This window comes from Lontra canadensis, unplaced genomic scaffold (genome assembly GCF_010015895.1).
Source record: "Lontra canadensis isolate GAN:19392208 unplaced genomic scaffold, GSC_riverotter_1.0 scaffold111, whole genome shotgun sequence".
Classification (NCBI taxonomy): domain Eukaryota; kingdom Metazoa; phylum Chordata; class Mammalia; order Carnivora; family Mustelidae; genus Lontra; species Lontra canadensis.
Genome location: NW_022631105.1, coordinates 5,803,796 through 5,830,613, shown reverse-complemented (window position 1 = coordinate 5,830,613; position 26,818 = coordinate 5,803,796). Strand labels below are relative to the sequence as shown.

The window sequence follows — 26,818 nt, the reverse complement described above, 5'->3', positions numbered from 1 at the left end:
AAGCCAGGGATCCCCTGGACCCACCATCCCCAGGTGGACTGTTTGGAGAGCATCTCCTTAGAAGAAGTAACTGGAAGATAACACGGGCCATGGTTGGGGATTTGGCCACCCTGCGGGAGGCAAGGCAGGTCCAGAGACATCTGATGGCTCGGGGAGCAGCTGCAGTCGGGGGAGGGGAGGGAGCATGGGGGCTTCCGGGCCCCCACTTCTCCCTACCTTCAGCCCAAGCTGCTTGCTCCTTAAGGCAGAGAGCGTGAGCCAATGGCTTTTCAGGGGTCAAGTGAGGACTAAAGAAAGAACCAGCCAGGGCCCCCACAGACAAGGGGGCAGAAGGTAGCTGCCCCTGGACGGGGCTCCTCCCCAGGCCTGAGAGGCCAAGCCCCCTGGGGACTGTGTTGGACCACACCCCTGGCACGACCCTGGCACCACCCTGCTCCTCCCCTAGTCTGCGCCAGCAAGACCAGCACAACACCCCTGCTCAAATGCACACTCGGTGGACACACCTGGGACTCAAGACCTGGATCCACAGACCCCCTCCAACAGGGGCCAGGCCGTGCTCGGCAACCACCAGCTCACCGTATGGCCTTAGCCCAGATTTGCAACCCCTACCCTGACTTCTGGTCCCACAGAATACTGAAGCTTATTTCAGCCAAATCCTGGGTCGTCTCCCGTGGGTGGGATTCTCCACCACCACCACCCCCCATACACACACCTGTTCCCTGGCTGGGAGGCGTGCAAGAACGGAGGCAGGGAGTTCAGGTGGGAGAGGAGTGGGGTTCTCAGACTCACTCCTAAACCACCTCCATCCAACAACCCTGAGCCTGCTCCCCGCTCCCTAGGGAAGGAGAGGTGACTCCCAGGAGCATCCCACAGAATAATAGCCCCAGGGGAAGGCAACACGGCCACCGGCCCCTGGGAAGAGGTGACGCAGGTGGCTGAGCTCAGCCTGCCCTTACCACCATCCGGTGGCCCCTGACCCCACACACTCCTCAGCCTCAGCCTCCAAATCTGGACCCCTGAACCAGCCCGAGGCTCTCCCCACTGCCCGGCGTCTAAGCCAGCACCTGGTGGAGAGCTTTAGGGACCCGGAACTTCTCTGGCAGGCCCCTCAGCGTCCCACCATGCTTCTCTCCTCCCTGTTCGCCCACCGTCACCCTCTCTGGGCAAGCATTTCATTCCTGTTCTCCCTTTTCTTTTTGTATTTGGAGCCAGGACTGTGGGCCACAGAAGCCATGGAAGAAGGGAAGCCCTGGCAAGAAAAACACTGTCCACCCAGGCCCAGCAGGCCTGGAGGAGAGCGAGCAGAGCCCCTCAGTGGGATGAGCAGAGCTGAGGACCCCATGGCTCCCCAGACCGACCTGCTTCTCAGATGCCCTCTCCCAGCCGGGCCCAGGAGCCAGAGCCCTCCAGGCCGCACCCAACTTGCCAGTGCCTGTCTGGGTGCCCCAGCCCAGGGAGGGAAGGGGGAAGTGGCTGGGGAGGGTAGGGGGGGTCACCTACCTCCTGGGCCACCAGGCTGGAGATGCGCACGGCCCGCCTCACCCGGCCCTTCTGGGCCCTGGGCTGCAGAGCCCCTGTCCTGCTCGCCTTCCCTGCTGGGGTCGCCATGGAGGACTTGGCTCCCCCCAGCCTGCCTGCCCTGGAGCCCAAGGGCCCAGCCAGCACCTCACCTGCACCCCAGCAGCAGTCCCAGCCCAGGCTGCGCCCCAGAGGCTGGCGGCCTGGCTTCCAGGACAGCCTCTGGCATGAAGCCAGGGTCGCTGGGGCTGGGCCCCAGGGCCAGGGTCACCCTGGCAGTGAGTGTGGACAGCAGCCCTCCTGGCTCGGGCTGCCCATGGCCCCCCAGTGCGAGCCCCGCTGCCAGGGTGCCGCGTTCTGCCCGCCGCCAGCCCAGCAGCAGCGCTGCGGTCGGTCGGAACCTCGGCTCCTCGCCCGGCCCCTCCTCCCAGGTCCCCACCCCCACCCTGCCACACTGGGCTCCCCCGCCCCGCCTCGTGCTGGCCAGCGGCCCCCTCCCCCGCAGCCCGATCAGGGCTCCTGCTGCAGCCACTCCCGCAGCCCGTGCCCCTCCCCCTCCCCCCAGCAGCCAGGCCTGTCACCGCAGATTAATGGTCTCCCCAACACCCCCGCCCCGCCGGTCCAGTGCCCAGCCAGCCAGAGTCAGACAGACACCCAGAGATGGAGAGACCGCCTGGTGACAGGCAAAGCCAGGAACTCACACGCACGCTGCCACACAGGACCACGCCAAGACCACAGCACGAAAGGCACACGCTGCAGGCCCGGGAGTGGGGCACACACCCGGGGCTCCAGGTGGGAAGAGAGGCAGAGGCAGGATGGGGAGCGAAGTAGGCAGCCAGACAGGGGGCATGGGGTGAGGGGGAACATTCTGGAATCAAGGCCAAGGGGCTGGAGACCTGGCAGGAGCCCAGTGAGCCAGAGGCAGTGGGAGCAGGGCCAGGAGGAGGGCCAAGGAGGCTGGCAGCGACCACAGCGAGCAAAAGGGGGCAGCTCCCTCACTCAGGCCAGCTCAGGAAGCAGCCGTGCAAGGGGCAGGAGGGAGCCACAGAGACTGAGGCTCAGGAGGTGTGGGACAGCGGCCCCCGCGGTCCCGGGCTCCTCCACCACTGCAGGGATGCCCACTCCTGACCCACCCCCAAGGCCAGGACATCAAGAATGAGTTGGAATGGACTGGCGGTGCGAGCGAGCCTTCTGCCAGGAGGGGACAGGAGACCAGCCTGGAGGTGGCACCAGGCAATGCCTCCAAAGGCGGGCAGTCTTCTCTGGCCCAGGATTTAGGGACATGGTCCCTCTGTATCTGTGTACTCCCCATCATACACTCCCCTCCCGACATGTCCCTATGGTTTAGGGACAGGGATGGGTACCTCCTAGCCATTCTGGCCCTAGCACAGGATCCCCACCCTCCACCTAGCTTATCACATTGGCCTAGAAGAATCAAGGACCCTAGTCTTGACCTCCATGGCCCCTTCTAATTTGAAGTCTTCCATAGGTCTGCCTCTACCCTACCCCACACTCCCTTCACCACGCCCTGTGAGCAGACCCCATCACACCCCTGGGAATGCCTTCTCTGGCCCACCCTGCCTCAACTGCCCGGTCCTCCCTGTGCCCCATTGACCTGTTCTCTGTATCTGTCCTGTCCCAAGTTCCCTTCCCTTCCTCTCTTTTCTTCCCCTCCCCTCCCCTCTTCTCCCCTGCAGTCTCCCTTTCTCAAGACCTTTTGGACTTGTTCTCTCTTACCCCAGCTCTGAAACCCTCTCCCCACCTCCAGCCAGTGGGTCTGCCCACCCTCCAGAGGCCCTTAGTGACCGGATGGACCGGACCCCCCCATCACCCCACTTTGACCACAGCCCTCTCCCACCCCTATAAGCTCCTCCAAGGTGAGAGGAAAGCCAGGAAGCCAAGTACCTACCTGCGTGACCTTCTCAGTGACGTTGTGGGTCCGCTCCTTTATCTTGGGGGCTATGATCTCCCGGTCACTGGTGGGCGAAGCCAGGAAAGGGTCCCCCTTGAGGTCCACAAAGTTGAGGGTGATTTGGGGAATCTTGCTAATGGTGCGGTAGCGCACGAGGTCGGAATCAGACGTGGAGTTAAGCAGGCCTCCGCGCAGGGGGTGCATGGCCCCTGGAGTGGAGGGGAAAATCGGGTCAGGGGGTGGGGGGCGCACCGCTGGAGGGTGGAGGGGAAAGCCAAGTCCGGGGAACAGGCTGAGGTGGAGACCAGGCCCTGTATGAATTAGGCCATGGGACCCGTGAGTCAATGAGGTCAACTTAGGAGACAGGAGGAAGAAGAGGGAGGAAGAAGGTCCTCCATAGGGTTTGACCCACAGCACTGGGTGCCAGCCAGAAGGCCAGGTGGTACCAGGACCCAGAGGCCTTCACACACGCCCCACCGCCATCCACACTCCGGGCCACTCTGGGCGAGCCAGCTCCACCAGCCAGCAAAGACTCTGTGAGTGGAAGAATGTAACGGGATGAATGGACGTTTAATGGAGTAAAAGGCCACTTAATGGGATTAAGTAAGCGCTTAATGGGATTTCCATCTCCTGGCCTGTGCTGCTGGGGCTGAGAGGGAGAAGCTGGGGGCCGGAACAGGGCAGGCCCCGCAGGTGGGGAAGCGGCGGGGCAGTTTCCCCCACAGGGTTCCCGGGCCCTCACCGGTGCTGGCGTGGCGCGGTGGCGGGGGCAGCCCTGCGCGCATGGCTTCGATGTCATCGGCCGACGAGGCGCGGCGCACGCTGGCGCAACTCTCCCGGGAGCGCGTCCGGGGCAGGCTGCAGCTGGAGCCCGACGCGTCAGGGTTGAGGCTGTGAGCCCGGGGAGACGGGTGCGGCTCGGGCGCACCGGCCGGCGGGGAGCCGGAGCCCACCAGCGCACACCGCTCCTCCGCCGGCCCAAGCCCCGCCACGTGGTTGTCCATGGCCGGCACCTCGTCCAGGGCCAGCGACTCGCGGCTAGGCGCCGCGGGCGTCAAGTCCACGTCCACCACCACAGCCCCCGGGGCGCCCGTACTGCCCGCCCCGCCTTGCCGCGTGGAGGAGTCCCGAGCGGTCAGGGCGAGCAGCGCAGGCAGCTTCAGGCGGAAGGTCTTGGCTCGGCCTGCGGAGAGAGGAGAGGCATGTGACCACCGTCAGGAAAGCAGGGAAGCCTGGGAGCTGGAGCCCCAGCCACCGACCAACCAACGGGAGGGAGGTGGAGGGGTTGGGGAGGGAGCCCTGGCAGCCGGCACCCCTTCACCCCAACTCCGGTTGCACAGAACTCAAGCCTCAAAGGACCTCCAGAATACAATCTTATCTGAGGCTCTGACAATAATTAACTACCATTTCTTGAGCCTCGCAGGTCATCATGGGCTCAACATAAACTATGCTAGGCTCTTACAACCGGGCAGGTGGGTGTCTTATCCCCAGTTTAGACTCAAGTTGCGAGATGTGCTAGAGGTCACACGGTAAAGGGCACAGTCTGCATTTGCATGGAGGAGTAACGTCATGGCCTTCAGGCCATACCCCGCTGTAGGAGCTTGAGAAACCGAGAGCTGGAATCTTTTGCCAAGACTCTGAGGGGAAATTAAAATTAAACCCAAAAAGGACATCATGGAGGAAGGGGGAGCTTTTGTGTTACAGGAGAATGAGACAAAGCCTCCATGTCTCTAGCCATGGTGCGTGTTCCCTTCAAATCCCCTTTCCTTCCTAATCAGCCAAGGCCAGAGCAGGGAGCAGGCCAGTCCAGGAACAAGGACTGGGGGCCAGAAGCAACACAGGGAGAGGGAGCTGAATCCCAGAGAGACAGAGTGCTCTGAGCAGGGGAGCCACTCCAAGGTGGCCAGAGCCGTGTGGGGAGCCTGAATACCCCATTCCTGGGGCTCAACACAGGACCAATCCAGGAACCCAAGCAGGGGTGGGGGGGCAGCTACCAGGTAGAGTCCTGTCCCAAGGACCTGTGAATCTAGGCTCAATCCGTCACCCCACCCGTCTGTCCATCCCAAGCCAGACGGGACTGGGCCATATCCTTGGTGTTCTCTCCCCAGCCTCTGAAAGGAGTACCCCCCAATACCCCTTCCTGCAGAGCACTGGCCTTGGGAGCCTCAAGGCCTCGAGGAAGGGACCTGAGAGCATGGCTGCACTCACCTGGGGCCAACCAGCTGCTGGGGGGGCCACGGTGATTGGTGTCATGGACCGGGGAACCCACCATGTCCTTTTCCATCACCACCTCGAAGTTGAGGATGAACATGATGACGGCGCCATCTTCATTCTTCACGGGCACCACGTCCACCAGGCACAGGAAGCAGCTCCCTGCAGAGCAGAGGACATGGCCGCTGTGGCACTAGGAACAGGTCCCTGCCTGCACCACGGCCCCCATCTCCATTTCCTAGCCCCTCCTCCTTGGTGTCTCCTGCCCGGACCCCTCCTTTGGCCATGTGCCTGCCTCTCTGAGCTCCTGCCCTCCATCTGTCCACTCCAGTGTGCTGCTCCTTGTCAGGGCCTCTCTGCTTGACCCTCCTTCGCCTCTCGATCTTTCCTTGCTATCCCTCGTGCCAGGCAGTCTAGCACCTCAGGGAAGGCCGCAGACTTCAGGCCCAGGACCTCCGGGCTCCCATTCCAGCTCTGCTTTGTCACTCATGGTTTTTCTTCCCCCTCCCTTAATTATTTAGCCTCCGTGTGCCTCCTCTCCCTCCCCTCTGAAATGGGAATGACAATCACTCATTCTCAAGCAAGTTGTGAAGAGGAAACAAGTCACTACACCCAAGTGCCTAGGGCAAGGCCCCGGTGTGGCCAGGACAGGACAGAGGGACTACCAGTCCCTCCGTCCCCACATCAGGCTGGGCCACTCCACTGCAAGGTGAGTGCAGAAGCTGAGGACAGTCTCGAAACGGCTGCCACAATTTGGTATTGCCACAACTGCCAAGCTTGTGATTTTGCATTTCACAAAAGGATTGGTCTATGATATATAGAAATAAAGAAAGTGATCTTTAAACAAAGAATTGAGAAGCACTGCTTCTACAACTTCTCGTTACTCATTTTTCTCTCTTGTTCCTTGACTTTTTTCTTCTTCCCCTCCCATTCTCTCTCTCTCTGGCCACCAGAGCCCCTATTCCAGGTGAGGTCAGTCGCCCAGGCTAAATGCACCCAGTCCACCTCTGCTCCTTGTCCAGAGCACCATCCCCTCACCCCTCTGTCACTTTCTGAAAGTGACCCTGGCACTCTCAGCCTCTGCCTAAGGCCCAGCTCAGAACCCCTACCTATAGGAAGCCCTCCTGGATGAAACAGCCTGTTCCTCCTTCTTTCTGGACCCCACAGGGAACAGACAAGTTCCTCATCTCCCTCTCTTTCTAGGGCAGAGATTTCTTTCCTTGATTTGGCTCCCCCATGTTCATCTGTCTTCTCTGAACTGCAGAGGCCTAACTCCCCAGGGTCTACCATCCCTCTGAAGGGCCCAGCACCTAGAACCATGCCCCAAGGAGCAGGCCCTGGCAGCAGGTGTGAGGGACAGGGTAGTGGGGAAGGGGTCAAGAAGGAGAAGGGCGGAGAACAAGTGTGGGTGCTGAACTGAGGCCAACAAACTTGGGGATGTCAGCCTTGGACTTGGGCTAGTGCTTGATGCCTGCCAACAAGGCCCTGGGCGCCGAGCCTCAGCTGAGCAGGCCAGGTGCAAAGGGCATGAGTCCTGGGAGATGCTCCCTGGCTTGGGGAGGCCGGGAGAGGCAGGCAGATTGGCACTTTTAAGGGCTGTGGGATCGAGCTAGCAGAAGGAGATCCTCTGAAACCAACTGGGACAGGACAGCATGAGGTTGAGGGGGGCTGGGCCAGAGGAGGGGCTGGCCAGGAATTCTCCGCCCCACCCCGAAGCCCTTCCACTCACCGCATCCTGGCGCTCCCGGCTTGGCCTGCGAGACCTGAGCTGGGGGTTTTGTCAGGGTCTCCCTCCAGCAGCGGTCCCCTGACCTCCGGCCTCTGACATGGCCTGGCTGAAGCCAGGCTGTGGTGCCGGGGCCGCCGGGGGCCGGGCCCAGCTGGAGACTGTTTGGCACCCACACAGCCCGCCTAGAGTTTATGTCCTAATATGGTGATGGCCGGCAGCGGCCTGTACAGGGACTGGCCCTCATCAGGACTAAGGAGAGGCCAGAGACCAGGAAACCTGAGCCCTGGAGACCCCCAAAACCCACCCGTGGCACCCCCAGTGATCCAGGCCCTGATTCCCCTTCCTCACAAGGAAACTGGTCTCAGAAAACTCCACGAGTCTGGAGCCAAATGAGCCCAACCCTTCAGGATGGCCTGGGGATTCTGTCCCCAACAGAGAGCCCCAGGAGTCTGAACCCCAGCCCTCAATGGCCCACACCCACTCAGTCCAGGCCTCTCTGCATTCTGCACCGCAGGTAGCCCGGGACCCTGGCATCCCGAGCTGCCACCCCACCGGACGGCCCTGGCCTGCCAGGGCTGCAGAACCTCCAACCCCGAGCCCCTGCGGTGCCGACCGGCTCCCGCTCCAGACTCACTCACACGCAAGGCCCCCTTGGCCCTCTCCCTTCCCCGACATTCAAGGAATTTTTCCTTTCAAATAACCCTGTCAAAGCCCTGGTTATTCCAAAAATGTGAACTGGAGTCCTGCCTGAGGGCTGCGGGGATGGGGGGCTGGGTAGGCTCCAGCTGCTTTTTTCAGGGGGGCATGGAAGGAAGAAGGAGAGCCGGTGGCCCCAAGTCAGCCAGGACTCTCTGGGGCTCTGCCTCCCACCGCCCAACCAGCTCGGCCGGGACCTCCACGGAAGGCCCCATCACCCATCCCCAGCCGGAGCTGCCAGCGGCCCCCATCCCGTCACTGGCTGGCATGATGGGGGGCGGGCGTCACTGAGGGCAGCTGAAGGTTAGACAGGACAGCCGGGCATCAGCACAGAGCGGATTGCAGCCGGTGCGTGGTAGGGCTCTGACCTTCGCCCAACTTCACAGCCGAGAAGAGATGACCAGAGTCGCGGGCTCAGCCGCCTCCCGGAGACCCCTGGGCTGGTGCTGCGCACACAGGACAGGACGGTACCTTGCCCTCCCCAAGCCCCATGCCCACCTACCCCCAGGCCCTGCCTGTCGCTCTGCTCTGCTTCCTCTTCCGACCGACCTCGGAGGGCCCCCAGGGCCAGCAGCTCCCCCTGGAGCAGAGGCCAACAGGCCCCAGAGCTGGGCCAGCCTGCAGTTCCTCGCAGAGCCGCTCTGTGGCAGGCACGGCCCACGCTCCCGGGGCCACCGGCGCCAGGAGCAGCCCAGAAGGGACAAACTGGAGGGGAGAAGTAGGAACCCCACACCGTCTGCGCAGTCAGGAGGCCGCCGTTCATTGCTTCCGAATGACCTTGGGCAAGTCACCTGCCTTCCACGGGCCTCCGGGGGCTCCTTGGTGACACGGGAAGATCACGGCCACCCCACGGGGCTTGAGGGATGAACCACATGATGCATGTGAAGTAGGAGCCGGGCCCCAGGGAAGTCTTGCTAAATGCGAGGAGGAGGAAAGGGGGAGGCCCCTGGGCCAGCCAGGTCCCCGCGGCTGATGCAGAATAGCCCACTCATCCTCCCCAGCCCAGCCCCAGCTGAAGACTCTGGAAGGCGTGTCCAGCGTTCGCCTGCTTCCTGGAGCACGGGGCACCCCGGGCCCCTGTGGGGACGGACCCGAGGACCGGGGAGTCTACCGGTGAGTGGCAGTCACCCTCTGACAGGCTCCTCTGTGCCTCGGATCCCAATGGCCCATGGAAATTATGCAGCTCCCAGCAAGACACGAAGGAGAGAAGGGACAGGTGGGGGAGGGGACACATTCCAAGTGCGGCAGGTACAGTTCCTCCTGACTCCCTGCTGTCACCCACCAGAACACAACACTGGCTGGCTTTCCCTGGTGCCACCCCACGCCCAGCAGGGCACCCAGGGGCAACATCCCTGCCCTGCATCCCAACCCATCCAAGGCTCTGGGACCCCCCGCACAGTCCCAAACCCCATTTCCCACTTCTGGGCACCCCTGGCCTTGGCGTGGCTCCAGGTTCTGCTTCAACAGGGCAGGCCTTATCATCCTGGGCGGCACCAGGCGGACGGGGAAAGGGAGGACTGAAGTGACCCTGAGTGTCCTTGGACAGGCTCCTCAGGTCAGAGGCTCTGGCTGGTCATCTGTAAACCAGATGCCATCCCTGCTTTTTTGAGGGTGGCTTTTTGTCCCCAACAAATTCTCCCTGAGCACATGCATGTGAACACTTAGGGTGTCACAAACAAAACAACCCTAGCACCTGCCCTCACTGAGTCAAGAACTCAGAAGGACCCTAGTTCAGAGCCGAGAGGGGGGAGGACAGGCAGAGGGCAGAGGGAGGAGCCCACGGAGCTGAGCTGATTGGCCCCAACCGGGGACAGGGCAACTGCTGTGTGATGGTGGGCAGGTTACCCACCTCTCTGAGCTCCAGTCTCCCCGTGTGCACTGCAAGGATAAGTGATTCCTGCCCTGGATGCCAGATGACATGACAGATGGCCTTGTGGAAGCATCCAGAGCTGTAACGAGGCAGGGTGCTGGGATCCTGCAGGGAAGGTGACCTCAGGGAAGCAGCCCTCCTCACCCCAGTCACCTCCCAGCAGGAGGAGCTGGGCCCAAAGTCACACTGAGGGCAGGAGGCTGGGGCTCCAGTCCTCCCTGTCCGCCCCCAGGCAGAGAGGCTGTCTCCGGCGGCCCAGGGCTGTGCAGTGTCAGGTTATATTTAGCCTGGTGGTGGCGACAGGAAGATGCAGCAGGAGCTGCTCCTGGCCAGGGGCCACCGTGTCGCTAACACCACTCTCACGGGCAGCCGGGGGCCTAGGGAAGGCCAGGGACATTGCACGCCCAGGGGACAGAGCAGGGAAGCCTGAGAGGCCAGCCAGTGTGTGTGTGTGTGTGTGTGTGTGTGTGTGACAGAGAGGCCTCTGCCCCTGACTCCAGGAGCTGAGCAAAGCACAATGCCCACCACAGGACAAGGGTTGGGGAGCCATGATACAGGCTCCCCTCCCCCAGCCCTTACAGCCTGACATCTTCCCAGGGATTCATAGGGTCATAGAGAGGGCCTCAGGGGCCTCTGTGCAGTGGTCCCAACTGCCACCCCCGCCCCTGCAAACCCACAGCCTGTGGCCTGCCTGTGCCACCTTTCCCCAGGGACACTGGAACAGCCTCAAGAGAAGAAGAGTCCTTTCTAGATAAGTTCCGGGTCCCAGCCCCATCGACCTCCTGGGACACAGCCACACGTCTATAAGCTGGGAGCCGTGACCTCTGAAGCCTTGGGAAGGTGAAACTAGGCCACGTTCACGTGCGGAAGGCTGCTCAACAGCTCCGTTCTCCAGAGCTCTTCCTCCTCCTCCAAGCTCTACCTTCCCCCTCCTACTTCCTGGAGTCTGCCCCTCCACTCCCACCCCGCCAGAATCCTCCAGAAATCCCCCTGATCCCAGCCAACTCAGACCTTTCAGCTCACCTTCCCTCCCACCCCTGCTGGGGCCCACTAGCTGCCTGAGCCCCTTCAGTGCACCCCAGCTTCACCTGGCACTCCCATTCCCAGAGCCCCAGCCCTCCTCCCTCCAGCTCCTGCCATCCCGCTAGGACCCACAGGGCTCCCATCTACAAAGACATTACTGACTGCTCCATGTGGCCCCCGTGATGTTTCTCTTTGAGAATTTCTAAAACTATATCTCTAATTTCAGAGGTAATTGTATACTGGCTTCTGGCGTGAGCTTCCTTCTTCCCAGCATCCCCACCCAAGACAGAGCCCTGAGGCCAGGGCAGGGCTGGCTTCACAGGAGGTGCGGGTTAAGCAGGTGTGCAAAAGGACTGGTCCTCAGAGCAGTGACTTGCACGTAGGTGGGTGTGGGCAGGGCAATCTCCCCACCGTGCAAGCTCCCTTTCAGATCCAGGGAGACTAACTGGCCTTTCACAACGGAATTTACCCATTTCAAACCCATCCTGAGTCTAGACAGTGGCTGGAACCACGGTGACAATCAAGGTGTCTTTTGTGGAAGTGCTATTAAAACTTACCAACAGAATGCAGGGGCGCCTGGGTGGCTCAGTCACTTAAGTGTCGGCCTTCAGCTCAAGTCATGATCTCAGGGTCCCGAGATCGGGCCCCATGTCGGGCTCCCTGCTCAGCAGGGAGTCTGCTTTTCCCTCTCCCTCTGCCCCTCTCCCCTGCTCATGTTCTCTTTTTAGCTCACTCTCTCTCAAAAAAATAAAAAAAGAAAAAAGAAGAAAAGAAAAAAGAATGGAACATGAAGGCTGGTGGTCCAGGAACCAGGACAGGGGACCAGAGCAGGAGCCTCAAACGCGTGGTGCTCCTGAACCTCGACCCTTACCGGCATTCTTCACTGTGACTCCCACATAGCCTGCCACGGGGCAGCAAGGGCACACGGCCGAGGTCCAACAGGAAACAACCTGGGGTTCCTGCCCACCTCCAGGGCTCTGCAAGGCTCCAGAACTCTGCACCCACCTTGGCTCCCAGTGTACCCCAGAGAGTCAGGGGGCGCCTTGAGCACACCCACCCCAATTCCGCTCTCCCATCCATCCCTCGGTCAGTCATGGGGACAGCTGTAATCCCTCCAGGACTCACCCAGCTCCCAGGACACTGGGACATTCCAAAGAACAAATCCAAGTGCACGTGGAACGTCCCACCAGCAAAACATGTGGCAATGACACAAACATAGACAGAGAAAACCAGCATTATCTGCAAATGATAGGATCATCTCCCCAGAGAACCAACAAAATCAACAGATAAACAATTAGAACAAATAAGGGAGGTCAGTGAGGCTGCCAGATGCAAGGTCAGCCACCAAAGGCAGTATTTCCACCAGCACAGCGATGGGAATAGGTAGTCAACAATAAAGTCTCTCTCTCGTAATAGCAACAAAAACTGTAATGTAACTAGAATTGAGGAAGAAAATACAAAGCCTGGGGGCCGGGCCGGGGGGGACGGGGGGGGTGGACTTTAAACTAATAAAGGGCACAGAAACTATCTGATAAATGGAGAAACAGTCCAGGCTCTTGGATGGAACGAATATTATATCGATATCCGTTCTCCCCAAATTAATCTATAAAACTAATCTAATTCCAGTCAAGAGTCTAGTGGGGTTTTCTTTCCCAGAACTCAAGATACTTTCTGTAAAGCTCATAAGGAAGAAGAGAGGTCTGTAAACTCCCAAGTCAGTATTGAAGAAGAAGAAGAAAGAGGGAAGATTTGGGAAGATTTGTCTTTCAGATTAAGACTACTAAATGCCACTGTTGTTCTCCTAGTGTGGTTTTGGTGCAAGAACAAATAAATGTTTAGAACGGAGCAGAGAGCTCAAAGACAGACCCATGGATAGATGGGCAAGTAGCTTACCATGAAGGTGGCCCCACGAACCATTGGAAAAGAACGGGCTGTTTACTAGGTGTGTTGGGAACATTGGCTCACTATGCGGAAAAAAATACAACTTGATCCGTACTCGACACCACAGAGGGAGGCTCAGGATGGACGGAAGCCAACCGAGAAAGGAAAAACAATTAAATTAATAGAAGAAAACGGACCCCTCTGCAACCTCAGCATGGTGAAGTTTTTCTTAAACAAAACTTCCAAAGCCCAAACAAACCTGAAGAATATTAACTTGTATCATTATGAAGTGTCTCAGTTGGGCAAGTTTAACAGATGAATGAATGGGAGAAGGTATTTGCAACATCTCAAGTCAACAGGAATTGCCATCTAGAATCCATGTGCTGAATATTTAACTATAAGCATTTGTATTTCTAGAATACAGAAGCAACTCCTGCAAATCGCCAAGAACAAAGGACGGCGGCTTTGCTAGAAAAGTGAGCCAGGACACAAGCAGACCACTCTCAGGGAAGTCAACGGGAAAAGCGATCAAGCCTGAGGTGGCGGACTCACACAGTATCAAAGAAATGCAAATTAAGGCAGCAAATTATCACTCTCACCTATCAGATTGGCAAAAATTAGAAAAGTGGATAACGCCAAGTGTGGCAGGGCTACGGGGCGGGGCCGCCATGCTGGTGCCCAGTGTGACAGTGCTTAGTTGAATTAAGTGTCCACATACCGCTGCCATCCAGCAATTCCACCCCTGGGGATGCGGCCAGCGACATCCTCCCAGGAGCCCAAAAGGAGCCGTGGCTCGGGATATACACTGCAACGTTATTTATGGAGGAAATGTGGAGATGGCTGCCCAGGAGAGCGGGCAGGTAAACTGAGGCAGATAAACTGAGGTCGGCACACGCCATAAAGTATGAAGCTGGGGGTGGGGGCGCCTGGGCGGCTCAGTCTCCTAAGCATCCAACTTCAGCTCAGGTCGTGATCTCTGGGTTCTGGGATCGAGCCCCGTGTGGGCTCCCTGCTCAGTGGGGAGTCTGCTTCTCCCTCTCCCGCCACACCTCCCCCAGCTCATGCTCTCCCTCAAATAAATAAATAAAATCTTTAAAAAAAAAAAAAAAAAGACTATGAAGCTACAGACTAGATGTCGAGTAACAACTGGATGGACTTAAAGGCACACTCCCGTGGAAGGAAAGTGAGCACCAGAATATAACATAGCACGTCTCGTTTACACAAGTTAAACCTATACGTATCCAGACAAAATACACATTTCCCAAGAACACGTGCAAACAACACATTGCCAGCAAGTACATCTGAATGGTTGCCTAAGGGAAGGGTAATGGGGCAGGTGAGCGAGATAAGAAGAAAAGTGAAATGAAAGAGAGAGAACAGGAAGGGGGGGGGCACACAAACGTGTGGCTTCAGTGATTTGTGGGAAAGGCAGGAGCCGGGGCCAGCAGAAGCCTGGAGAAGGACAGGGAGAGGCAAGCAGGGGTCTCAAGCAGGGGCAGGGCACAGCTGATGGCCAAGCAGGTGCAAGTCTGGAACTAAGCCAGACACTGTTCCAAGTCACTGACTCCAGGCAGAGGGCTTCTGCACTGCCCACCGCATCCATTCCATTCACCCGTTCCTTCCTTCCTTCCTTCCTTCCTTCCTTCAGCAAGTATGTACGAAGCTCCAGTGAGCACTAGACAGGGATACAACAGAGAACAAAACACGACTGCTCTCTGTCCTTGCGGAGCTTATAATCTAGCAGAGGGATGCCAGACACGCCCACCTCACCCAGAACTTGAGTGAGGGAGAGTATGGCCAAGAAGACACTTCCTGGCCCTCAGGGTACTTCTAGTCCCACAAGCATGTGACCTGAAGGGAGAAGGGACCCATTTGAGGCCAACCACAGTTCACAGAAGGGAGACCTGCATGGGCCCCTCGACTAAGGACAGGAGGGGACCTGGAGGGACAGCAGCTCATCCAGAGGCTCTAACAGTCTTGTCACCTGTCCTAGGTGTCCCATCACAGACCCTCTTCAGGCCTTCCTGCCCACGTCAGGGAGGAACATTTCTCTTAAAGTCCCTCACACGAAAGAGCTGATTTCCACATTCCTCCCTGCATACAGGGGAGGGTGAAGAGAGAAAACACGTCTTTCAAAAACAACTCTCATGGGGCGCCTGGGTGGCTCAGTGGGTTAAAAGCCTCTGCTTTCGGCTCAGGTCATGGTCTCAGGGTCCTGGGATCGAGCCCCATATCGGGCTCTCTGCTCAGCGGGGAGCCTGTTTCTTTCTCTCTCTCTGCCTGCCTCTCTGCCTACTTGTGATCTCTGTCTGTCAAATAAATAAATAAAATCTTTGAAAAAAAAAAAAAAAACAAAGCTCATTCTCCACCCAAACCAAAGGTTCCCCTGATGGAGGCATTTGGGGCAGCGTCAGAGGAGATGTTTAAGTGTTAAAGGGCTTTCTTGGAACCTCTCAAGTCACACCACCCTGGAAGCCACTTCAGAGCAGCAAAGAGGCTGAGTCTCCCCCCATCTCACATCCCCACGCTGGCCCTCCCGATGCCCACAGCCCCCCTCCCCAGAGCCCAAGGCCACCGTCAAACTTTGCTCTCACTGCAGATGACGACGTTCTGCACAAATATTTACACAGCTCCTCTCCGGGGGCGACGGCAGACACAACATGCAGGAGCCACCCTCCCGACACTCTCCAGACCCCAGAGCGGGCTAGAAGTGGTGGACACCCTCAGTCCTGGCAGACCGACTCACCCCTGCACTGGGGCTGGGCCAGGAAGCTCCCAAGCAGGCCAGGGCACCCTAGTCCAGCACAGGAATGACACTTCCCTCGGGCCCTTGGAGAGAAAGTGCTGGCTGGGCATAGCAGAGCCCCTCAGGCCCCTGTGTCTGGCTCCTGGCAACCATGCAGGGACAGGGGAAGGGGCAGGGGCTCTCAACGGCACCATATCCAAGCCGCTCAGGCCTTGAATGGAAGGCCCAAGGGAGCCCTCCTGAGGCTTCCACCCCCCGAGAAGGGCGCTACCTGTGTCCACCCTCATTGCCCCAGGGATCACTCTGGTCTGCTCCATCACAGGGACACAGGACACACCTAGGGACCCACCACCATCTGATCTGCCTAGGTACCCAATCTATGCAATTCCTTCACGGGCAACCAAATTGATGGGGGTCTGGGAGCCTGAGGATCACGACCTGGCGGGGCAGAGTGGGTGGCTGTCTGAGCTTGGGGAGGGATTGGCCAGGATGGAGTAGAGCGGAATGTGGGAGTATCACAGTGAGGGGTCTGATGTCAGGGGACAGGGAGGAAATGGGGAAATAGCCTGGGGTACATGGAGGGTCGCTTGTGCCAGAAGCGTCCGCCCAAGCACCGGGGAAGCTGAGGTCTGAGTCTGGGGACCACAGACCAGTGAGTCTGGGGCCACAGCAGGGGCTCTGGCTCCCTAGGGGCACCAGGGACCCTGGAGAGCAGGCTGGCCCCTGGTCTCCACCCCTCCCCCAGCCCACAGCTCAGCTGTTGCAGTGGGGGCCCTCTGACCCTGTTACCATGGCAACCGGCCTGCAGCTGGAGTGGAGAAGCGACAGACTCTTCTCTAGAGACACCCCCATCCCCACCCACGCACAGGCTCCTGGGGACACGGGGACAAGGAGACCAGGCCAGAACAGGCAGAGAGAAAGAGACAGATTTCCAGATACAGCCTCGGGGGGCAGAGGAAGAGAGGCAAGAAGGAAGTCTCGGGGGTGCCGGAGGGAGGGAAGAAGAGAGACAGGTGCAAGGGGAAGGAGAAAAAAGACCGAGGGGGCAGGAGTTGGCAGGGAGGAGCAGACAAGTGGCCGCTGGACTCGGTCTCTGGGGCTGGACTCTGCAGGAGGCACGGGCGGGCGTAAGGGAGAACAAAGAGCAGGGAGAACAAAAGGGACCGGAGTAGGGCACCTCCCCAAGGCCCGGCAGGTGAGGGAGCAAGGGAAGAGGAGCCCTGCTCCAAGGGACCCACAGCCCCTTCTCGGGCCATGTAGGGACACAGGTGTGCAGCAGCAGCACCTGCCACCAGGACCCAGCCCCGGGACCCGTGGGGGTACGACAGCCTGCCAGCCCTGTCCCCAGTTCCACCTTACTCTGGGCCAGATCTGACGTTAAGGGGCACAGACACAGGGCCCGGGAGTCTCTCCCTCTGGCTCACACCCGCCCTCCACCCCCAGTCTGGCCTCCCCACCCCCCAGCAGTCCCAGCACCTAAATAATTGGGCTGTCTGGCTTCAGGCCCTGATACTGCACAGAGCTAGACCAGAGGCACCGACACGGCACAGCTGGCCACAGTGGCGCCTGCCAGCAAGAGGCCTCGCCTCCTTCCCAGCCACCCACCTCCCTGGGGCGGAAGCCCAAGAACCCACTCTCCTGTGGCTGGCCCAGGCAGAGACCAGAAAAAGGCCTGGACAGAGCCTTTTGTCGCTCGGGCATCCCTGGCCTCTGCCTCCTTACCCGGCCCACGCACAAAGGTGTGAGCTCCCGTGTCCGCGCAAACATAGCACAGGCCGGGCCCCAGGGATTCGCCCAAGGGACTAAGCATTTTGAGGCAGAGGGAAGGGAGGCAGGCTGCCTCCCAGTCCTCAAGTACCAGGACAAATGGGGGACAAGGCCAGCCTGTGGCCCAACAGGAGAAACTAGGTGAGAGCAGACAAGAGGGCAGGCAGAGACGACTTCCTGGGTGGCAGCCCCATTTGGAGAAGTAACTGGAAGAAGGAAACAATCTGAGCTTGGGCAGGGGGCCTGGTTTCTAATCCTACTTTGTCCACTGATTTAACTGGTAACTGGACCTCTGCTTCTCAGTTTCTCCGTCTGTAACGCAAGTGGGCTGGATTAAGTGATCCTCGAGGTCACCAAGATCCCATGTTAGCATCTCTGCAGGAGGTGTCCCATGGCTATCTTTGCCCAAAAGAGCCTCCCTGGGGCATGAATGAGGGCTCCCCAAACACTTCGGGGAAGACAGAAGAACCCAGGTCCCTGTTGCCAAGGGGCTGGGCAGGCACACTATCCTAGAAGTAGAAACAGGTTCAAGGCAGTAACCAAGTTCCCATATCACACACTTTCTGGTGTTAGACCTGAACCTGGGACGTAGGCATCTTCATTCTTTTCATTAAACCAATGGTTTGTGAACTTCCAAAATAAAATTGTACATAAAGTAACGTGCAGTATATAATCTGCCTGTAACTACTTGGGGTCATTTCTCATAGGTGACAGCAGAGTGAGAACGGGAAGGGCTCCGCTCAGGACAGACGTGGTTCCATCCCTCAGCTCTGCCACTTTCTTTCTAGCTGTGTGACTTTGGGGAAGTTTCTTAATTTCCCCGAAGTTCAGTTTCCTCATCCATAAAATGGAGATAAAAATAGTACGGACGTCCCAGAGTTGTGAAGATTCCACGAGATAATGTGAGTGAAACATTTAGCCGGGCATCCAGTACTGGGAGCCGCCCACCCCTGCTAGCTAGCACTCCACGGCCCGGCAGATATAAAAACAGATCTGCTCTGATAATGGTTCTGGGGAGACTGTAGTGAAAAAAACAAAACAAAACAAAAAACACAAACGGAAGGCCTTGCCCTCGGAGTTTGCATCTGGTCTCCCGGGCTCCTGCCTCCCAGCCAGAATCCCACTTTTCTATAAGCAAACTCTCTTTCACAGGGCCCCAGGGATAGTGCCCCCTCTGATGCTGTCCAGGAAAGTCACAGGCCGTACAGGCCTGCGGAAACGGCCGTGGAGGGAGGCAAGCCTTTACAGGGCAGCGCAAGGTGACTCTGCGCACATGTTTACAGGACAGGTGCACACGGAGGGCTGGCTCACTTTGTCCGCCAAGGCAGAGAGTGCCGTGTGCAGCAGGTACGCTCCTTTCCCACCGTAACCTCACCTGGCTAGTCCACTGCTCCATCTAAAAGACCCTGGGGCTGCACCTGGCTCACAGGGGTTCAGTAAGTGCTCGTCAGTGACACACAGTGAGTAGCAGTTTGGGTGCCCAGGACCAGTCCAGTGGCACTTCGGGAGCCACCTCGCCAGCCCTCGGATACCTGCCAGGCTTCGAAAGCCTTTTCATTGCCCTCCTTGAGCAGAGCGCACCCTACCCAGGGCAGGCACAGCGCGGGGAGCAGCCCCGCCCAGGGCGCTGTTTATCCACTGTCCGGAAGCCCCGAGCAGCTGGGCTGGGAGGCGGCGGCTGAGCGGAGACACCTGGTGCGGGGAGGGGCTGGTGGGCGGGCGCTCATTAGATGAGACAAAGGGAACTGAGGTTGTGGGGAGAGGCACACACCTCCCGCCAGGCGCTGTTTAAGCAAAGAAGAGAGAGGGGCAGGAGAAGGGCAGCCGAGAGCCAGCCAGAGTCCTGCAATCCCTCCCCCAGCCTCGCCCTCCGTAACATCTCCCAGACCAATCACCTGGGAGGGGCTGCCCTAGAGTAGCTGGAGGCCTGTGGCCAGCCGGCGGTGGGCGCCCAGCTGCCAACCTGACCTTCTAAGCCTGACTCCGTCCACACACCTGCCATCCCGGCCCCGTCAAACTCCAGCCCACCTACCTCAACCTGCCCACGTTTGTCTCGGGAGGGAGAAACCGAAGGCGCCAGACCCACAGCCAAACAGACCCCTAGCCACCCCGAAAATTATCCCGCCAGAGTGCGTGAGGGGAGGAGACCAACGCCGTCCTGCAGCCCCAATGCCCAGCCCGTGCCTGCCACCTGACCCACAACAGTGGCTCCGATGGGGTCACGTCCCCAGGGGACTCTCCTTGTCTCCCCCTCTACCCTCTGGCCTCCCGGATCCCGGGGTCCTCTCCCCGGCCCCCCACAGCCCCGCCCCCGTCCCTCGCAGTCCCGCCCCCGTCCTTCGCAGCCCCGCCCCTCGTCGCGGCCCCGCCCCCGCCTACCATCCTTCCGGTAGAAGGCGATCTCCACTTTGCGCTCCTCGGCGCCCAGCAGGGCCTGCGCGATCTGCGCGGCCGCGCGGCGCTGCGTGCGCGGCCCGTGCAGGAAGTCGCAGGTGCAGGGCCGCTGCATCACCTCGGCCCGCGAGTAGCCGCACAGCTCGCAGAAGCCGTCGTTGCAGTAGATGACGGCGCAGTTCTCCACCCGAGCGTTGGCGATGATGAACTTGCGGCCTGGGGGGCGGGAATGAGCAGACACGTGAGCAGGGACCCCTGCCTCGGGGGCTCCCAGCCCTTTCCCCGCATTCTGTTGTCACACACAGCCACCCGCACGGGGAGTCCCCGCCCCAGGGAGCACAGCCAGGACGGGGGTCCCCAGCAGGGGGCGACGCAGCTGTGCCCCCGACACAGGTGCCTCCGCCGACCCAGCCAGGCGACTCGCCCCTTCCCCCGTCCGTTCCGCGGGCTGGCTGCGTGGCTTCCCCCAGGCAGCCTGCCAGCGGCCCCCCGCCCCCTCCACGATCGGGGCCGAAGCCAGCCTGGGCGGGTGTCAGCAACGCGTGTGTCAGCAGCCGCGGCGGACGGATAAACACTGGGCCTGGAGAGAGAGCCTGAGAAGGGCCAGAGATGGCGGCCAGCCTTCCCTTTGCATCAGGTCCTCCGGCTTCTCTTCATGACCCCTGCTCTCTAGACACGGGGCGAGGGGAGGGAGGCGGGGCGGGGTGCCTCACTGAGCACTCCTTACCCCGAGGGATCCTTAGGAAATCATTCTCCCGAATATCTGCGGACCCAGCAGGTCAGTACTTCCCCGGACTTCCGCGCCCCTCCAAGGGCAGTAAGGGGCTGGAGAGTGGGCTCTCCAAAGGGGACGAGGGACGTACCACGTGAGCACCTGCAATGCTTTTTCTCATTTAATACTCCGACGACCCCATAAGGTACTCATCATTATCTTTGTTTCTTAGAGGAAGAAACTGAGGCTCGAAAGAAGTTCAGAGCCATGCCCACATCCTGCAGCTTGTAAAGGAGCCTGCTTTTGAAGCTAGGTCTGGCAGGAGAAGAAATACATTGAGGGTCACAGGCAGAAACCCAAGGTCATAGGGAGCAAGGAAGGGAACCTGCAGCTCCAATGCCTGAAAATACAGGAACCAGGGATGGACCTGAGACAGTGGTCCACTTGTAAGAAGACAGATCCAGGAAAGGGAACTGCCTGGCGGGAAGTGAGGCACCATCAAGGAGAGGTGCCCCATAGACCCATTTCAGCTAGACGTGGCTCCCCCCAACACCTGCCCCAAGACTCAGGCTGGCAGGTGAGCCACAGACAGGCAGCAGACCCAGCTGGTGCCAGGGAAGATGATCTGAGATAAGAGCTTTTTATAAACAGAAGTTTCCGGCCACTTTGGCCTTTAATGCTGGGACTTTGGGTGGCAGCTGGAACTCTGCCCTCTCCCCTTCCAGGGGACACAGCCCTCCGGCTGCAGCCCTGCGCAATCCCATGGGCAAGGGTTGCAGCTACAGCAGCAACCTCCCTCCCCCCACCAACCCCAGGAGGCTGCTTTCCTAAGCCCTCCCTCACCCTGGCTCCAGGAAGTTACTTTTTGAAGTTGGGTCATCTTTAGGTCAGTTCACCAGGCCCCCAAAACTCCCAGGCAGCCAACGACCTCAGGAGTCAGGGTTCCCTGTCCCATGGAAAGACCCCTGACTTGGCCTCCAACTCCCCCTGAGCCCAAGGCAGTTCAGACTATCAGCCACACACATCAGCTTTGGAGAAGAGAAATCAGCTCCCAGGCCCAGAGAGAGAAGAGCGAGTTTCTTCGAAGGCAGGCCCTACCCCCACCCCTTCCCGGAGCTCCTGGAATACCACTAGAGAAGGGCCCCGAATGGCTCCTTTGGCCACCCGCTCCTTTCCAGATGTGGAACAGATTCTGACAAGGAAGAGAGTCACTCAAAGTCACATGGCAGTCAGTGGCAGAGGTGGGGCCAGAAGCCGAGCCCCCAGATCCTAACCCAGATTCTTTCTAGACCTAGCTCCTCAGCCTTCTGGAGCTGGTGAGAAGGAAAGACCCCACTTGTGGCCCTCCACCCCGGTCACAGTCTCCTCCTCCCCCTCAGGATCACCTTGTTCCTTGGCTTCAGACAATGCTGCCCATCGAACTGATCCCTCCCCCCCACCACCACCACAGTTACAAGCACACGCTGTGCTGTGCTCACAGGGTCACGGGCAAGGAATGTCACCCGCTCCCTGCTCCCAGGGCCCTTGGCAGTCACACCCACCACGGCACATGCAGCCTTGGAGACAGACACACGCGTGCTGGGAGGATCAAACACCCACACCAGAACATTCACCTAGTCTGGGACACTTCTGGAAGCCTCCCCTACTGGGCCAGCCTTAGGGGTTCTGTGGCCCCCATAAACGGCTCAGGACAGGAAAATCAGCAATATAGGGGCACTGCCTTGGGCCTGTTAGATCGTTGAAGCCCCGCTTCAGGCCATGACACACTGTCACCTGGGAGTCCACAGTTCGTAGCTCTGTCGAAGATTCCTCCCCACTGCATGCAGGACCGAACTCACGGGTGACACACACACACACATCCCGAGAGCAGGTTAGGCACTCACTCTAAGTTCTTGGCTCTCAGCCTCTCAAAAACACAGTCAAGACCGCTCAGGCACAGTACTTAGTATCTCACGGTTGGGACCCTCTACCTTTTCCAGTCCCTGCCCCCACACAGCCCCATCCACATCCAGGCACTGGGAGTTAGGGATACCTGCACACTTGAGATGTCACACACACTCCCGGATCCCAAAAGCCTGAGCTGAACCTCCCGCCCTGCAGCCCAATACAGTCCCCTTGGCCCCAAACCCACGCCCCCAGCACCAAGCCTTGCCCTCACGACCCCTGGCCCGCGGCTTGAGGCCAACAGCCCCCACTGACTCGCACTAGCCCAATGCACACGGCCTCGGGCACGCCCCTCCATTCACACTCGGGAGAGCTCGGCCCGCCCCCAGCGCCCCCTCCCCGCCGGCCCCCTCCCCCACTCACTCTGGCCCTCAAACTTGCGGATGATGGTGTCCAGGAAGGTGTTCTGCGGCGCGACATGGCCCCTCCGCACTGGCATCCTGAGCCCATGGGCGGGCCGGGCGGGCCCCCACCCACCCCGGCCCGGCCCGGCCCAACACAGGCTTCGGGTGGCCCGGCGCGGCCGTGATCCCCGCACCCCGCGGCCAAGCAGAGCACGGGCGGGGCCGGGACTGGGTTGCGGGCGCGGGGTCCCCGCTCGGCTCCCGGCTCCTGACCGCGGGCCGGGCCTGGAGCCGCCTGAGCTCGGGCCGCCCGGCCGCCCGCACACCTGTCTGCCGGCCCCCGCCGAGCTACCGGCCCCGCTCCGCCGCGTCCCCGCGCTGCGCTCCGCCCGCCCGAGCGCCGGGCTCCCGGGTCCCGCCCGCCGCACCGACAGCCGCTCCGGCGCCCGAGGCTCCGGCTGCGCCTGCGGCTCGGCCCGGCGGCTGAAGGGTTAACGCGGCGCGCGCCCCTCGAGCTCCGGCCCCCGCCTCCCGGCCCCCTCCCTCCCGCCGCGCGCCCGCAGCACCGCCCTCTCCCCCCCCTCACCCCGCTCTCCCGCCCTTCCCATTGGCTGAGCAGCGCCAAGGGCTCCCCCACCCCAGCCCCTCGCTCAGCCCTGGAGCCCCCTGGACTTGCGCGCTCCACAGAGGGGGAAGGGGCCCCTAGGTAGGGGAACAGTGAGGACAGGTGCGACGACTGGCCTTGAGACGGCCAGGGAGGGGACTGGTGGTTCCACCCCCAGCCCCGACTGGAAGGGCTGAGAAACCTGACTTGGAGTGTGCTGGTCCCTTAATACCCTGGTCGCCCACAACGCCAAGCCCCTCTGGGTACACACAACATGCGCTCAAAGTCTGATGCAGGTGACACGGGCCAGACCTGGGCCCTGGGAGGACAAGCCCAGGGTCAGGGGAGACCCGGGAAATGCAAAGGGCAAAATAATCCCTACGCCCCGGGTGGGGCGCGATTTTAAATAAGGCCGGGTGAGACCGGAGGGGCACGCACCTTGAGCAGGGGCGACTTCCCAACACACACACACACACACACACACGCACAGAGCTCCCAGGGGTTATTCGGGGCCCCTCCTGCACAGAGAGGTAACATTCTGACACGAGTTGCGGCCTCCTAGCTGCGGGATCAAAGATAGGCCCCTGAGCGCGAGGTTCCAGCTTGGGGATCCCCTTGTGCTCCCTCCCTCTGCAGCTCGGGCCCGCGGTGCAGGCCCAATCCGCGGCGGGCTCGGGGCCCTGCGGCGCTGCGGCGGCCCAGCCCCTCGGAGAACCCTGGCCTAGCCGCAGGCCCCTCCCCCCCCGGCCAGCTGGCTCGCTCCAGCTGCAGCTCCCTTATTTAGGCAACGAGGCCTGAGGATGCTCAAGGGCAGGCAGGGTGTCTGCCCGCTGCCTGCCCACCGCCTGCCTGGGTCTAAGGGAGGGTCTCTGGGGCGCGGTGTCCGTGGCCTGAGCAGCCAGGCAGGGCCCTGCGAAGGCCAGGGCAGGGGGGGAGAGTGTTGACAGCTGAGCGGGCCGGTGGGGAGGCGTGGGCAGCTGAGCGGCCAGCCCAGCCGTGGGTCCCCTCCCCTGCAGCCCAGATCTGAGACCCGGCTAGATGGATGGGGCCATGTGGGGGCCCCTGAGGGCTTGCAGCTGCCTCTGTCCTTGGAGCAAGGGGGTGGGTCTTGTCACCCTGGAGAACCATCATGGGATGTAGGGGGAGGGGAGGAACAAAGGGCAAAGAAGAAGCAGAGTCTGGAAGGAGAAAGGCCCAGAGGAAGAGGTCTTGGTGAGACCACCCTACCCAGACTCTCACCTTCCAACCAGGAACAAAAAGATGAAAACACTGGGACCAGACAGGGCCATTGGCCAGCAGATGACACCTCCTTTTTATTTGCTGGTGGGTGGGCAGTGACTCAGGGAGGCAGCCAGTGGGAGAGAAGGAGGTGGCTCCACTAGCTGATGCTAAAAAAGACCAGAGGCTCTTGCCTGTACAGTCATCCCCTCGGCCCTCTCCACCTCCCTCCAGCAGCTCCCTCACTCCAACATGCCCTGGGCCTTCCATAGCACGACTCCCCTTCCTTTGTGACAGGGCATCTGGGTCCTGCCCTGCGCCTCCCCACCCTGCTACCACTCCTGAATGCTGGGTTGCCTGTCCTAAGTCCAGGCTGATTCCGGTTTGAGTTGGGCGCCTTCCACTCCAGGCTGGGGAACTGAGAGAGCCGGGAAGGGCCTGCAGCGAGGACAGGCACCAGGAGAGAGGATATGGATGGGGGGACATCTGCAGCATTCCCTTATTTCCAGACTAAGGCCAAAGGAAGGGAGCTGGTCATCTGGCCTGGCCAGCTGTCCACACTGTGGTACTATGTTCCCAGGGCAGGCCTCTGCTCTCATCCCATGGGAGGATGAGGAAATCAGAGGGACCTTGATTCCCCAAAAGAGAAGAGACCAGACAGAGTAGCCCTCCTCCTGAGTGTAGAGGCAGGTGAGAAGAGACCTGTTCCATCAGGCTAAGGAGAGGCAAATCTCTTTCTCTCTCTCTCTCTCTCTGTCTTTCACACACACACACACACACACACACTCAGAAGTCAAGCTGAATGCAAGTTTCTGACTTCCTGAAGGATGAGAAGAGGGTCTGAAGGCAGTCCCACTGAGCCACCCCACAGCCAAGGATAAGGATGTGCAAGAGAGGCTGTGACATGGGGGTGAGGTGTCTCTGAAGACATCCTTCTTGGGGCCACAGGTACCAGGCACCAAGAAGTAAAAGACAACAGAGAAGCTGACGGAAGCAGCCGTCCACACACACCGCCCCCCCTGCACCATCTTTCCACCTCCATTACCCCCAGATCCAAGAGTGAGAGGGAAGTGCCCAACCTTAAAACCTAAAGCAACCAGAGTCCACCCACCCAACTTCCAGCCCACAGAGCCATTTGCAAGGACGTTCCAGGCAAGAACTCTCCCCTCCCCCCCGACTGTCTGTGACTGAGGGAAGGGAGAGGCTGTATTGACAGCAAGACAAGTAGGCTCCTCCCAGCTCCCAGAAAGAGACAGTTTAGGGAGAAAAGTCTGCGGGGAAAACATCCTGCCCACCCCACTCTCTGCTCCTGCTCAGTGTGAGCGAGTCAAGCCAGAACATCCTGAAAGGAAATAAGAAATTGAAGCCTGTGCTTCCTAGTGGACCCCCAAGGGATAGGTCAGGCAAGACACAGCCAAAATAGGGCCCAGGAGAGCAAGTGACAATCACAAGGGACTGGGAAACAGTTCCAGTCAGATGGGCGCAGGAAAGACATCTTATGGTGGAATGGTTCCTCAGAACCCCCCAGGGGGGTAGAACAGAGTGCAGTCCCTTGCGAAGCAAGGGGAAGCTTAGGCTGGCGGGCGGGGTGGGGGGCTTACTTTTCTGTGCAACTGAGTCCTGAGAAGAGGGGTGTCTCCAGATATCAACTGGGGTTGGAGGAAAGTAAGATCAAAGTGGCAGCATATTGTGCCCCCAGAAGCCGGGACTCGGAGCTTGCTGAAAGCAAGGAAGGACCGGAAGGGAGGGAGAGAGGAGGGAGGGAGGGGCCAGAGCTCCCTCGGGTCACTGCCATCTGCAGGCCCCCTGCCGCAATCCTGTCAACCCCCAGTCCATAATCAAGGTCTCCTGGCAAACCTGCTACCCACTGTTGATGGGACTTCTTCCCCGCCATGGTGATATCAGAAGAAGCAATAAGCGCTGGACGCTAGGACTCAGGAGACCTGACTTCTAATTCCAGTTCTCCTATTAGTCCCATCAACATGTTTACCGGAGGCTTCCTGCGCACTGGTCCCTGTGTGCCAGACCCCACGGTGGGTGGGGATAGAAGGGATAGGCAAAAAAAAAAAAAAAAAAAAAAAAGAAGGGATAGGCCAGGCTCCCTCCTCCAGGGATTCCCAGTCTAACCAGGCTTGAGAAAGAAATGGTATAGTCTGCCTTAAGTGCTGTGGGGTTATTATAAGGAGGTGTCATTTACTTTCAACTGGAAGAAGCTGGGAGGACCCGCAAGGGGAGATTTCAGAGCAGTC

The 26,818-nt window shown here is 59.8% G+C and overlaps 1 protein-coding gene across 4 annotated transcripts in view; it reads right to left on the bottom strand.

Annotated features, from left to right (window-relative positions):
• KCNH2 (potassium voltage-gated channel subfamily H member 2) overlaps positions 1–23,231 on the bottom strand; it is a 32,104-nt gene extending 8,873 nt beyond the window's left edge. The window contains exons 1-5 of one of the 4 annotated variants that reach the window (XM_032840183.1): positions 22,767–23,231; positions 19,733–19,963; positions 5,639–5,803; positions 4,173–4,613; positions 3,428–3,639 (exon numbers count right to left, since the gene is read on the bottom strand). In XM_032840183.1, coding sequence (XP_032696074.1) covers positions 3,428–3,639; positions 4,173–4,613; positions 5,639–5,803; positions 19,733–19,963; positions 22,767–22,842 — 1,125 coding nt within the window. In that variant the 5' untranslated portion in view covers positions 22,843–23,231. Of the gene's footprint in view, positions 1–1,500; positions 1,907–3,427; positions 3,640–4,172; positions 4,614–5,638; positions 5,804–19,732; positions 19,964–22,766 lie in introns of those variants that run through there. The other 3 variants (XM_032840182.1, XM_032840181.1, XM_032840184.1) reach the window with 3 other exon arrangements.
• Positions 23,232–26,818: the final 3,587 nt, after the last annotated feature.